The sequence below is a fragment of the Crocodylus porosus genome, unplaced genomic scaffold (genome assembly GCF_001723895.1).
Source record: "Crocodylus porosus isolate Cpor-Errol unplaced genomic scaffold, CroPor_comp1, whole genome shotgun sequence".
NCBI classification, from domain to species: Eukaryota; Metazoa; Chordata; order Crocodylia; family Crocodylidae; genus Crocodylus; species Crocodylus porosus.
Genome location: NW_017728886.1, coordinates 92,751,247 through 92,765,649, shown reverse-complemented (window position 1 = coordinate 92,765,649; position 14,403 = coordinate 92,751,247). Strand labels below are relative to the sequence as shown.

The following is a 14,403-nucleotide window of genomic DNA, read 5'->3' as shown; positions in this document are numbered from 1 at the left end:
CCACGAGTGCTCATAAAGCCGTGCCAGGGGTCCCGCAATGACCTCAGCTAATTCCCTCAGCACTCTAGGGTGGAGATCGTCCGGACCAGCTGATTTAAATACATCCAGTCCCTCCAGAAGTTCCCTGACTAGATCCTCACTGACCCTTGGCCTAGGTGCACCTCTCCTGGGGCCTGAGGGGCCAGTGGGGGGGGGCTGATACGGTCCCTGCTCAGGAAAATGGAGGCAAAGAAGTCGGTAAATAGGTTAGCTTTGTTGTCTGGTGTGACAACCAAATTTTCCTAGCGTGTCTTGCAGGGGCCCCATGTTACCCAGTTCCTTCTTTTTGCCCCCCTATGTATTTAAAAAAGGACTTCTTGTTGTCCTTTATCCGGGTAGCTAGTCCCAGTTCCATCTCCGCTTTGGCCTTCCTGACCGCCCCCCTGCACCTCCGAGCAACCTCAGTATAGCCCTCCCTGGTGCTGGCCCGTCTCTTCCATTGGGTGTACGCCTCCCTTTTAGCTAGGAGACATTCCCAGATGCTTTTGGTGAGCCACTTTAATTACAGCGGCTAATTAAAGTGCCTGGAGGATCATGTATATGAGCATCCTTGGTGGTGATGGCGCTTTAACTAAAGCTTGTTGAAAAAGTTTTAGTTAAAGCGCTCCCACCGCCATTTTTCAGAGTGGGGAGGCTGACGACTCTGTAGTCTGCTGGAGTATAGTAATTACCAAGCTCCAACACTGGAGTAATTGAGTCTGCTCCAATGTGCTGTAATTACAGTGCGTCTGAGTAGCCTCCCTGCACTTGTATAGGCGCCCTGAGAATCCACACAGGGAGTTGGTGCAGAATAGTAGGTATGCTACTCTGCACCTTGCCCTACTGCAAGCTCCACCCCCATGTTCTTATTTGGTATAAATCAGTATGATGCCACTTCAGTATAACTGTGCTAATTGCATCAGGTGATGGTCTGGCCCAGGTATCCCTTGCATACAACCGGCTATATTGTAGAATACTGACGTTGAGACTCTTTAAGGTCATACTTGATTTTCATCATTTTAAATTCCTGTTTTGTGTTTCATTCACTTAGACCTATTGATCTCTCTTTCTGGTTTTCATTTACTAGAACAATGGTGCTGTTAGGGTTCATAACACTGTGGGTGAGAAGGAATTTAGGAAAAATCTGCGTTTTATTTTTTAGTCATTACATTTCAATTATTATGCTTTGTTTTAAACATTTTTTAAACAACTCTTTAACTTGGCATGAAGTCAGTTGCAAGCAATGCCAATGGAAAGTCCGTGTCTCTCTTTTTTTTTCTGTTATATATGTTTTTGTGCCTATGGTAAATAAATGACATTAAAACTGTTCGTACCAATTGTTGGCAGAGGACACTTGTTCTCTCATCAAGAAAGCCAGAAAAGAAAAGAGGGAAGGAATAATTGTAAATGGGAATGCGGAATGAGTTCTGAAGAAAAGATTTTCTCTTTATAAACGCCCATTAAGTTGTTCATTATATGTAGTTAAATACGGCCTTGGTTTAATATTAAATTGCCCAGGTTGGTAACTGACAGCAAAATACTAGATTTCATTAACGTTATAAAGAAATTGCCAGCAAGTAAAATAGACATTTGTCTTGATCTGGTTACTGTTTTTTTGGCCATTACTTGCTCTCTGATGCATCCGAGTAGATTCATGTCCATATGGAGCCGACCCTCTCCGCACGAGTGTAAGGGACTGCCCCGGAGGGTTTCATTGTGGCACTGGAGCTTGGCCCAGTAAGGCCTTTGTAAGGCAGAAGTGATGTGGATGAATGGATTCAGATAACGAAACCTCCTGCTCTTTAGTTTTGTAAATATCAGACAGGATTTCTGAACTGACCTCAGAACCCTTTCACCTGAGACCTGTCCTGCAGATTGCTGAGCACCTCTATTGGTGTCAAGTGCTTCATTGATCTGGCCATGTAAAATAGACAACATGAGGTTATTATACTTTTAAAAATAGATTGCATTTTACCTAGTGCTGTGGTCATAATCTTTAATAACAGGCATGTCGCAAGTTTCGCGATGAAGCAACCTGCAAGGATACTTGCCCACCTTTAGTTCTGTATAATCCCACCACCTACCAGATGGATGCCAATCCAGATGGAAAATACAGCTTTGGAGCCACGTGTGTGAAGAAGTGTCCCCGTAAGTTTACTTGGACTGTGTCCATTTTATTTAATGGAAAGCCAATTAATAAATCTGTGTTGGTTTTTAATAGGTGCCTATAACACCTGTTTATGACGCCAGCCCCAAAACTCCTGTATCCTTCCCCGCCCAGTATAGAAGTTTTGTCTTCATTTAGCACTATTCCCTACCCCTTGTCCTTTTTAAAAAACATTTACTTAATTCTGGCCTAAAGAATTGGTGACAGTACCTGAAGATTGCCTAGCTTTGGGAGGTAGGTGACTGGGAAGAATGAGGACAAGACTGAGAATCAGGTCGTGCCATGTTCTCATCAAGGCAATGTTATAGATTCACTGTTTGGAACGTCACTTCTTCTTTCTGCCTTGAATTACCCTAGCTGTAAAATGAAGGTGATGATATTTATGCACCTCTCTCTGAGGAGGTGTTTTGAGGATTAATTTGCTAGTGGCCATACTAATTTGCTAAGAATGCTAATACTTGGGGTTTAATTTTCCTCTCCCTATTTAACATTTAAAAGGCTTTTTTAGCATTTTGTATCAGCTAAATTTCTGTCTGCAGCATAAATGCAAGCCTTGACACATCTCTTTTTTTATTCAGTCTCCATTTGTTTACTCTCTTGTCTTCCCAGATAACTATGTGGTGACAGACCATGGCTCCTGTGTTCGGTCATGTAATGTTGATACCTATGAAGTGGAAGAAAATGGTGTACGGAAATGTAAAAAGTGTGATGGGATTTGCAGCAAAGGTATAAAACGCATGGGAAAGTATTTTGTTGTATAGCTTTTGGGAGAGTTTAATTGAGAAAATGCCTAACCAAGCAGGACTCAACCTGTTTTTGGGGAGCTCTCAGTGCAATTGTAATATAACTATCCAATAATAGTAGAGTGGCCTAGGCAGAGAGTTCAGTAGGGAAACTGGTGTTGCCTTGCATGTGAAAAAAGTAAATTCTGCCTTTAGTACAGGTATAGGCCTTTGTATTGAGCTAGAATCCCTTTAGCTTGCATTATAGTGGCTTTAATAAGCTTTCAGGCACGTTAACTAAGTTGGCCCATGCTAGCATAAATGAAGCTAAGGGAAGTAGTGTAAAAGGATCGGAGTCCTAGGTGACAGCTAGATGGAGAGATTCCAGGTTGTGAGACCTGCTTGTTTCTGCTTGGGTCATAAAAGTATATCTAGATATGTATTGCGTTATTCTTGATTTGCTAGCAATATTTGTAATTAGAAATTCTAATAAAGTTTGCTTTTGTGTTCACTCTGTTGAAGGACTTATTTTGCATGTAAACAGGGGCTGTCAGTAGAAACTCTCAGACCTCCAGATCTACTTTTGGGTTCAACACAAGATTGCTCAATTTGTATTCCTGTCTTTTGCATTCTCTGCTCTCCCCGGCCTTCTGACCTAGTAAAACAGCATGTTTGGAAAGGAGTGCCTATGTACATGCTGGGACAGGCTCACATCCTGGGCCACACAAACACTTTTACAGTTCCTTTTAAAAATATGTAACCTATTGTGAGAGGCAGTTTTCTCTGAAGTAACTGGTGCCAGCTACAGTTAAAGATGAGTGGACTGGATGGATGTTGGCTTTAAACCAGCGTGACTATGCCCATGTCCTAAAACACCTAGCTTTCCTGGCAGATCCCAGGTCTTATCTTAGTGTTGCAAGTAACATGTGTATCATCTGGGAGTAGAGATCATAAACGAGACTGTCATGTCATTTGGTCATGACTCCCCATCCTCTATCCTCATTATCCCTGTAGATCAAAATGTTTTGTAGCTTGTGCAGGTTTTGCTAGTGCTACGTCTATACCCTCATAAAGACTTTCTCTATGTCTGTAAAGAAATATTCATTCACACCACAGCCTTCGCTTCACCTCTGCTGAAAAATCACATCCACAGTTTCATCTCTTCTTGACTTACGTATTATAAATTCTAACTACGTGGCCTCTCCGAAGCCAAGCTGCTGAGAGCTATAGCTTACAAAAAAAATCTACATCCGCTCCATCGTTGAACAGCCTTTCTTTACTTACCACTCACTTCAGTCATAGCTATACCCTGGTTGCCACATACCTTACAGATTTAACACATCTCTCCCTTCCCTGTTCATCTTTTTTGTCTCCTACATTAGTCCTGTCACTTGGTTCCTGGGTTAGTATTGGTGTAAAAGAGATGAATCAGGCTTTCTATTTCTAACACCGTCTCGAACATCTCTCCAGCCCTTGCATATGGTTGTGAATTACCTTTTTCCTTTCACTTTTGCTCTTCTAACTGAATTTTTCATTTGTAACTATCCAGGGACAGAGCAGTGTAAAGGGACCCTTTTATAGATCAGACATAGTCCTGCAATGCCAATATACTATGGCTCTTATATTATTGCCATATCCTTTAGGCCGTCATATCATTCTGTAGTTAATTTTATGGTATATGGCTTCAGCCCTAAATAACACTGTGCCAATATTTATTTTCTTATTTTTCCTTTTTAAACTTGCTGAAAAAAAACATGCAACTTTTGAGCTCTTTTTTTCCCCACACCCCATTTTTGACAGTTTGCAATGGGATCGGAATAGGTGAACTTAAAGGGATTCTCTCCATCAATGCTACAAATATTGACTCTTTCAAAAATTGCACCAAGATCAATGGGGACGTCAGCATCCTGCCAGTAGCGTTCTTCGGGTAAGTTGTCAACTGAGGCTTCTGTGGCCTGTGGAGAGGTGGCTGGGTTGGTGATTTAGATGCTGCAGCAGATAAAGCAGATTTGCTCTTGTTTAAAAAAAATCTTTATTCTTTTTGTTGTAGTGATGCATTCACAAAAACCAAACCTTTGGACCCAAGGAAACTGGATGTCTTTAAAACAGTCAAGGAAATAACAGGTTAGTGATATGTTTGAATTTAAATTTTGCCAGATAGTTATCATTCTGAAAATGCTTCTCTTAATACAGGTGTAAATCCAGAGACATCATGATTTTCCCTGGCAGTCCCATCTGGTGACTTGTTGGACTCCTCTAAGAGTAAAATAGCAATACTTTTGGGGGCTGAATGTGGTGAAGTAGAGGCACAGGAAATGTTATCTCAACTGAGTGAAAAAAATGGGTATATTCCTATTTATGGACTTAAAAAAAAAATTGGGGGAAATGGTGCTCAGTCACTTGCATCTCATGAGTGGAAGATACTCCTAACAATCTGGATGCCCATGCCTGGGACCCAAAGGTAACACAGATGAGCAGCTAGTGCTGAGTTTTGATCTTGCAGCAACATAAGTTGAGACTGGAGCCCAGCGAATCCACACTGTTAGAAAAGTAGGATGAGGTCAGAGCTGGACCCGCAAACTTGACCATGACTATTCCGTATTTTCAATCTACTCAATTACTTTTTCAGTAGCTGCTGCTAAACTTTGGGGAAATTCATTCTGATATCTTACAGTGCTACGTCCCAAATGCTTTCCCTTTCAAATTCCTCATTCAAGCCGAAAAATCTGTTTGTTTAGCTGGTAAACCCAATTTTGCTTTTCCCTGCTCAACATTTCCATTCCCTAAAAGCAAGCGGTGTTGGAAAAAACAGTGCTTTTCTCATGTTTCAGTGAAATTTCTACTACAATATTTCCTGATGAGCAGAAAATCCTGTGGTCTCTCTCAAATACATTAGTCGTACATCTTGGTTACACATAACCTCTTAAAATATGAAGCTGTTCTGGTGGCCTAAAAGTAAATTGTTTACAAAGCAGTGTTAAAAATATCCTTGCACTCCTGAAAATACAATCCATTGTTTTAAATTCTTGTAAAGACTTAAAGGAGGCAGAGTTTCTTCTGAGCTCAGTAGCAGTTGATTTAAAAGTACATTTTCAAGGTGGTATTTGGAGGTTTTGTTTTGGTTTGTTTTCATGATGGGATTTGTGTGTGTTTCAGGGTTTTTGTTGATTCAAGCTTGGCCTGAAAATGCCACCGATCTCCACGCTTTTGAAAATCTGGAGATTATAAGAGGCAGAACTAAGCAACAGTAAGTAAAGAATGTGCCAGAGCGAGTGTGGGAGAGACTCTGTTTACAGCTGTGTTTGTCTGAAAGGATTAAATAATAAACGTTTTGCAAAGCTTGGGCTAAATTCTTGGCTAGTATAAATTGGTGCTGTCGGGTTGAAGTCAGTGGATCTGAGCCATTTAACATCAGCAGAAAATTTGGCTTTGTGTGTCCAAGTGGCTATGTCAAGAACTTGCCTGTTTATAGGTGAGGAAGGGATGGTTTTGTGACCAAGACAAGCAGGGACCAGGGAATTGGGCTCACTAGGATTGCGTGAAGCTTCAGTCCCTGATTCGATTCGGCAGAGATTCGGCCCAATTCAGTGGCGGAATATCCGAATCCAAATCAAATCAGGAGACCCTTTAATCTCCCTGAATTGAATTGGAACCATCCAAATAGATTTGGAGAGATTCAGAAAGATTTAATGATTCAGATGTAAACACAGCTTTAAATATTTTTTCTACATACCTCAAGGTACCAGCAGCTTGTGAATGCTGAGATGGTGGGGGTGCATGGAACATCACACAGGAGCATGGGGGGATCCCCAGCACGCTTGGTAGCAGACCTGGAAGTGCACTAGAAGCACTTCCGGTCCACTTCTGGGTCTGCTGGGGGCAGCTGGTCAGCTGCTGGGGATCGTGCAGGGGGGGGCTCCTCTGTGCCCCCTTCCCCTGACTCAGTGACTGGTGCCTCCTGGGTCTGGGGAGGCACCCGCGGTCTCCTCATAGCTGATCACCGAGCCAGGGTGGGGTGGACTTCCAGATTCATTGCTGAGCACATGGGGAGCCCTCCATGCTCCTGTGGGATGCTCCATGCACCCCAGCATCGCAGCATTCATAAACCACGCTGGTACCTCGAGGTGTGTAGAAAAAACATTTAAAGCTGTGTCTGTGGCCGAATCACTGGGGTTTTTGGGGTGGGTTTTTTTTTTCCCCGAATCAGCATTGAATCTTCAGATTCGGGTTCAGCCAAATCGAATCAGGGACAGTGATCCAAGTAAACAAATGAAATCACTGTCCCCGATTCAGTCTGAATCCGAATTGAATATGGCCCATTTCGCATGCCCCTAGTGCTCACCTCGCAGATTTCGAGCAAGTTCCACAGTCTGCACATGTATCAGTCCTGCATCTGTAAAACAGTATTTTGTTTCTTCCATTCTTCTCTGTCTTTTCTGGAGTTTGTGACCTGTTTTCACTACTTATGCATTTGTAAGATCCATAGTATAACAAAGCCCTGATGTCAGGGCCCTCAAGAGTGAATAACAGCATTGCCTAAAAGTCCTAATATGGCTCAGGGCCTCATTATGTTCAGGGCTGTACTGGCACACTAGTGTGGCACAGTCCAATACAAACTTACTTTAGACTTACCCTATTTTTAGCATGTGTAGGATACAGTATAGAGATTCCTAACTGCAGAATTTGACTTCAGATGCTTACAGAAAGTCAGATATGAATCTTATGGTGGCTTTACAAATTGTTTTTGTGCCATATATACTGTAATGTTATACATAAAGTTGGGGGACTTAAAACAAAACTCCATGAACAAAACTTATATTCTCTATTTCATCTCAGTCTCAGAAAATCAAAAAGAAAATGTACCAAGTAAAAGTATTTTTAACCATCCTTTTCTTTTGTCTGTTCTTTTTTTCCTGTGTCCATGTTAGTGGTCAGTATTCTCTTGCTGTAGTTAACCTAATGATACAGTCTCTGGGATTGCGCTCGCTCCAGGGAATAAGTGATGGTGATGTGGCCATCATGAAAAACAAGAACCTCTGCTATGCTGATACAGTGAATTGGCACAGCCTATTTGCAACACCTACTCAGAAAACAAAAATTTCACAAAACAGAGATAAAACTGAATGTGGTAAGTTAATAACTATTCACAAACATCTTTGTGGACCAGTTACTGGACGGTTGTTAGGTTTCGTTTATTGATCAACAGAATTACAGAAATATCTCCATGGCCCAGCAGTAGAGCTGATAGTCACGTCCACCCCAGTGTCAACTCACGTGCCTTACCAGCCAAATATTCGTGATTACCTCTGTTTTGTAGCTCCCCTGAATCCTAGCCGATAGCCAAACACAAAGCCTAGTTCCTCACTATTGCACTGAAATAAACCACCCTAACTCTTGACTTCTGCTATTTTAAGAGAAGTCACTAGCAGACCTGCCTGTTGTGGTAGCAGTTGTAACGTGGCTTGTAGAAGAAGAAGTCTGAGGTGAGGATTAAGATTTTTCACTGAAATGTGATTGTGGTAAGCTGGATGCGTTTAGTTGCATTTGTTTCTCTGTTGGACATGGGGAAAGCAGTGGTGAAATCATGGCTCTGTTAAAGTCAGTGGGAGCTTTGTCACTGGTCTAGGGTTTGACTTCAGGGATCTCAACATGTATCTGGGGCTGATCAAATTAGTATAGTAAGACTCATGTGAATATCTGCTCAATGAGTGATGCCCTAGATTGTTATCCACAATTGCTTTTCATTTGGATGCAAGGAGGAAGCTCAGTCAAAATTCAGTCTCTTGCTTGATGAGGGCAATGGCTGAGGCTGCACTAATGAAAAGTCACTTCCCTCAAGATAGTACCAAGAACAGAGTGCCTAAGGAAGCTTTGCTACCTGCAGTCCGTTCTCAGCAAATTCAAGGCCTCAACGTCATTTTCAAGTGGTTAATATTATGAGGTACTGAGCAAACAGACTTTGGATTCTGGCAGCTGAATTTCCAGTTGGAGGGAATTCAGTAAATAAAACCTCTGACGCTAGGTATAGGCCCACAGTCATTTATACTGTATGGAAGTCTGTGCATAAGTGGAAATTCAAAAAGTGGGGCACGGAACATGGGCCCAGCACCATAGGGGTGGTTGCATCCCATTTCTATCATGCCACGGCAGCATCTGCCAGGGACATGTGAGTCCCTGAAGCAGGTAAGACTCCCATCTCCTCCTCCCCCTACCCTGCTGTTACCCCTCTCCTCCGTTCCCTTCCCTATCTCCAGCAGGGTTTGCCTATGGTTTGCTGCTGGGCATAGGAAGCAGGGACCAATTTGCTGCCACAGTCCCTGCTGGTGTCCCCCCCTGGCCAGGAGCAGATGCTGGAAAGGGGCACCGCCAATTTCTCTTCCCCTGCCAAACCCAGCACCCCATGTAGCCATTTCCTGCAGCTGAAGCCTGTAACCTGAGGAGAGGAGAAATGTTGTGGAGGGAGAGTGAATAGGATTACGCCTACTGCTGCTGAACCTGGTACTCTGTACAGCTATTCCTGGTAGCCCCTGGTTGCAGTGGGCTAGGAGCAGTCCAAGGGCTTCCCTTGCCCCCAGTCAGTTTGGGACAGTGATGGCTGCAGGCAGGCCCCCTCTTCACCTGCTCTTTGCCTGATCTTTGGGGTGTCCCATGCCAGCCCAGGGCTCCAGGTACCTGGGACCTTGGGGACTGGTAGATGCCACCATGTGACTTACATTGTGGAAGGTAGGTACCTCCACACCACTGTACCCCCTGGAACCTCTGGGTATGAAGGTGTCATATTTTTGCCCTACTGTTTGGTCCACACCACGCTATGACTAACTGCTAGGGAAGATCCACTTTGGTCTTGTTTAAGCCTTAGAGGCTTCTAGATTGTGAGCTGAAGGTTAGAGATACTAATTCCAACACCATATGCGTGCCTTATTCAGTCAAGGTCAAAGCTAAAGTCCACTGATGTTTCCCATTAACTCTGAACATTGGATCAAGCCCTAATTGCTTCTGTCTGTAGCATATAGGTTTGTGATATATTAAATATTGCTATCAGGAATTACAATTCATAAGTTATAGATGACTAACAAACAGCAACAGAACAGCCTTTTTGTTTGGGGTTTGTTTTTGTTTTTTTACCTTTTGCAAAACTAATAGTTACTCTTAATTTGCAGCTTTGAGAAAAGAATGAACACCCCTCCTCAGACTCTGCACTACTGTTGGGATCCTTCATATTGTCTTCATAATAATTTTGTATAATTGCCTCTCAAAAATGAGTCATTTGCAGTGTTTTAATTGCTTCATATTTCCTGCCTTGACCTTCCGACTCTTGTTTCTGTGTCTTTTAGCCACTGCAGGACACATTTGTGACCTCTTATGTTCAGATGTTGGGTGTTGGGGGCCAGGGCCCTCCCGTTGCTTTTCCTGTCGTTTCTTCAAGCGTCAGAGGGAATGTGTGAACCAGTGCAATATAATGCAAGGGTAAGATGTTCAGTATTGTCTTGATATTTTTATACGACTAGATTGATAGTATAAAAAGTAAAATAAAAACAGGGAATCTTTTTGTATCTGGTTTTGCTACTTTTGTAAAGAATGCTGGTTTGAACTTGGTATATAGATACAGAAAAGGGAGAGAAAATATCCTTCTCTAATTAACCAAACATAGGAGTAGGTGACCCACAAAAGAAGGGAAATATGAACCGAACAATTCACGTAAATCCTGCTTGAGGAATGCTGGATATCCAGCACACTAGTCCCAGTGAAGATCAAGGAGCATCAATCTCTGAGCACTCTTTACAAATCCATCTCTTAAGATTGTCTATAGCTTGAAGCAGTCTGGCCGAGATCATGGCTACAGCATAATTGATGGGAATGTACACACTGATGTCAGTGGAGCTATATTTTACCCATTTTTGTAGCCCTGTTTACTTCACAGGGGCTCTTCAGCTTGCTTAAAATTACACGCCAGTTATTTACTGAAACGTGGCATAAACTATTTAAGTCAGCCCTCAGATGCATATGAAGGTCTTCCATTGAAATAAATGGGAACATGTCATGTATATCAGTGAATTGGTGCCTACCAGTTCATACCCACTTTTACAACAATTCTTGCCTTAATAGTAGCTTTGTTATAAGTACTGTAGTACACTCAGAGCAGTTACTTCAGGCAAAATAGTTCCATCAGCTTCACTTATGATAAACAAAATTTATAAGTACCTATGTCTTGATGGCTGGTCATTTCAACAAGAAAATATGTGATAAAGAATCAGCTAGCATGATAACGATGGTCTGATTACAACCCTGAAAGGTTTTCAGTATTTTGAATCAGATGCACAATATCTTTTTATCCACAGAACTCTCAGAGGAATTATTTCTTTTCTTTTTCTTTTTTGCTAATTCCTCAAAGGTTATTTTACTTAATCATTAATATTACGCAACTAACTTTGTCTGATGGTGTCCATAATGTTTATATTTGTCTAGTGACCTGTAGTTCAACAGCTGTTGTGTTTTTTTTAAGTGAATACCTCTAGCAGATATCATGACCCGAAGGACAGATCTGGGCATTTTTGTGTCAAATGATGACTAGATGTAGCTTAATTAATAACACCGTTACTTGAAGTGGAACAGCTCTTTTGCTATCAAAACCATCTGCTCCCTGCTTTCATATTGTAATGATTCATGGTGTTGTAGGAAGGGCATGAATCTAATTATCAGCCAATTTCTATTTAAGTTCCTTAATAATTAAGAATCTGAGACTTGTGAACTGTTTTCCTGACTTGTTTGCAGTGCTCTAATTTAAAATGTTTCAGTGGTCTTTAAGATTCTTCATCATTAACTCAAAATGTTAAGATGACTACTTTTTAGCATGTGTTCTTAATCACTTTGCATAACAATGTGAGTTGAATTTTCCCCCTCAACTTTTCTCTTGTTGTGCTCTTACACTGCTGTGCTCTTACTAGTCAAGAAGGTTTTTCATTAATATTTTCTTATTTCAGGCATCACATATGCAAACCAGGAAGAACTTATAGGGGTTCAAAGAGCTCTGAAACAAATCTAAAAGTGACATCCTGTCAATTATTCATTTCTGTTCCTTGCTTACATTTCAGAGAGCCAAGAGAATTTGTAAGAGACTCTGAATGTCTGCCGTGTCATGCAGAATGCCTGGTGCAAAACTCAACAGAATACAATACAACTTGCACAGGACCTGTAAGTGCGACATACAAATACTGTGATTAGGTGAACATGTTAGAAACAGTTGTTAAACAGGCAGGTTAGCATAAAGCATGTGGAAACTCCCTTTTAGGGAGGTTGGGTTCTGAAGTACTATGTAAGTAATTAAAAATTATTAATACTAGTAGACAAATGCACTAGTTTCTCATCTCTGAAGTCTCAGGATCAAATTGTGATCAATACCAGGTGTTTAAGTGGACACATTATTTAAAGCCAGGATCTCCAACCTACCAAATTCAATAATATATATCCTGTGTAACATAAGGATGGGCTGTAAATTGATATAGATTTTAAAAAAGGCTAATTAAAATGAGATGATTATTTTTTCAAAGTTTCATTGTTACTCATGTAGTTTTCTTGCCTTCTGCCTTACTAAAAAGCTTATTTTTTTGTTTAAAACCATGAATAATTTTATGATATCCTGATAAGCATTCTGAATGCATATGCAGGGTTTTTTTGGGTAAAAACTTAAAAAAGCTTTCATCTTCCTTAGCAAGAAGCAGCAGAGTCCCTCTGTCTTATCCTTTTCAGATTCTTAAAATCCTCTTATTTCTCAAAATACCAAGTCTTGCCTGTACGTAAACATATACTCCTCTCTCTCTTTTTACATGTAGTGCCAAATTCAACCCTGAAGTAAGAGGGTGCATCTCCAAATGCAGGCCTGAATTTGGGCCCACATTTTTAATTTGCAGGGCATTTGAATTCATGTGGCCATTAATCTGATATTCGGCTTTCTTGAAAAGAATAGGAGCTTCTGTTTCCCTCCCAGATCCTCATAGTTCCCCTTTTACTCTACCCTCTGTTTTACAATCTAACTGCTGACAACCTTACTACAATGTAGCCAGTATCCTGAAAGGGTGCCTGGCGTTTCCTAATCAGCTGGAAAAGGCACTGGTCAGTAATGCAAATATTTTGTTCCTCCCCTTTATGTTTTAGAATTGTGTGGGTCATTTGCCCTGTAACTCTGACCGCAAACTCCTTCCAGCTGGTGGGCCATCTTTTTGCTCTGTATTTGTATAGCACCTAGCAAAATAGAGGCCTGTTCCATTAGCAGGACTCTTAGGCGTTAAAAGTAGTAATTCAAGTAAACACACACTGATCACACTAGATCACTGATGAAAATCTGGTATAGCAACCTCATGATGCATTTCATCGTGTCCCTGCTTGGAAATGCACTAGACCAGCAAGATAATCTGAATATTTCAATTTTAAAATTGGAAAAAACCCTCTTTGTGATTGATTGCCTACTGAAAGCATATAACTAAAAAGTCATACTCTGCTGACATGCAATCTCGCTGCCGTCCTACTGTCATGAAACTAGCATTTCCAGCTTTTTCTTCAAAAGATGCAATTTCATCACCCAGGACTGCTTGTTCTCCTGCAGAGCACCAGGAATATCTTTCTGCTGCTGTTACAATCTCAGTGAAAATGTCACTGCTATAGAAAAAGGCCAGGGAAAAGCACATGGAAATACAAGTATGGTGGGCCTTTCTATTTCCATCTAAATGTCCTTCCTTCTGCAGTAGAAAAGAAAACAATGTTTCAGAAGATAATGCAAAAAATCAAGGACAATTATGGGCCCAATCCCTAGTTCATAGCAATTGGTGCATCTCCACAGGTTTCATTAAAATATATGGAGATTTTCCCCAGCTGGGGACCTGGCCTCTGGGTGTTACAGTTGTTTGTTATCAGGATATCATAAAATTACTCATGGTTTTAAACAAAAAATGTAAGCTTTTTAGTAAGGCAGAAGGTAAGAAAATTATAAATGAGTAAGAACCATTCAGCAGAGATGAGACTCAGACAGCTGCTTCATTTAACATCAGGATCTTCAGAACGTGTTGTATAAAAGTAATAGAAATTTGTGAGCATTTCTTTAGGAGATAATGCAACAGAGGAACGTTTATATGTCAAATGATCAAACAACTGTATCAAAAGCCTCTGTTCACATAAGTCAGTATGTGGCTAGGGCAAATGTATTACAATTTCTTGGTCTTTATTCAGGGACCAGACAACTGTATGAAGTGTGCCCATTATATTGATGGTCCTCACTGTGTTAAATCCTGCCCAGCTGGAGTCCTGGGTGAGAATGATACCTTAGTCTGGAAATATGCAGATGAAAATTCAGTTTGTCAGCTCTGCCATCCAAATTGCACTCGGGGGTGAGTAAAATACAAATTACTTTACTTGTCTATGGAAGCAAGTATCTTGTCCCTTTCTGTTTATACGGGATTATCCTTCCCCACCCTCTTTTTTTTTTTTTTTTTTTTTTTTTTTTTC

General features: G+C 41.1%; 1 protein-coding gene across 1 annotated transcript in view; it reads left to right on the top strand.

Moving 5' to 3' along the window:
- The window catches only part of EGFR (epidermal growth factor receptor), a 222,289-nt gene that overhangs the window by 172,003 nt on the left and 35,883 nt on the right, over positions 1-14,403 (top strand). The window contains exons 7-15 of the mRNA XM_019539300.1: positions 2,025-2,166; positions 2,795-2,911; positions 4,708-4,834; positions 4,958-5,031; positions 6,064-6,154; positions 7,836-8,035; positions 10,242-10,374; positions 12,000-12,099; positions 14,128-14,285. Of these exons, the coding sequence (XP_019394845.1) occupies positions 2,025-2,166; positions 2,795-2,911; positions 4,708-4,834; positions 4,958-5,031; positions 6,064-6,154; positions 7,836-8,035; positions 10,242-10,374; positions 12,000-12,099; positions 14,128-14,285 (1,142 nt within the window). The remainder of the gene's footprint in view (positions 1-2,024; positions 2,167-2,794; positions 2,912-4,707; positions 4,835-4,957; positions 5,032-6,063; positions 6,155-7,835; positions 8,036-10,241; positions 10,375-11,999; positions 12,100-14,127; positions 14,286-14,403) is intronic.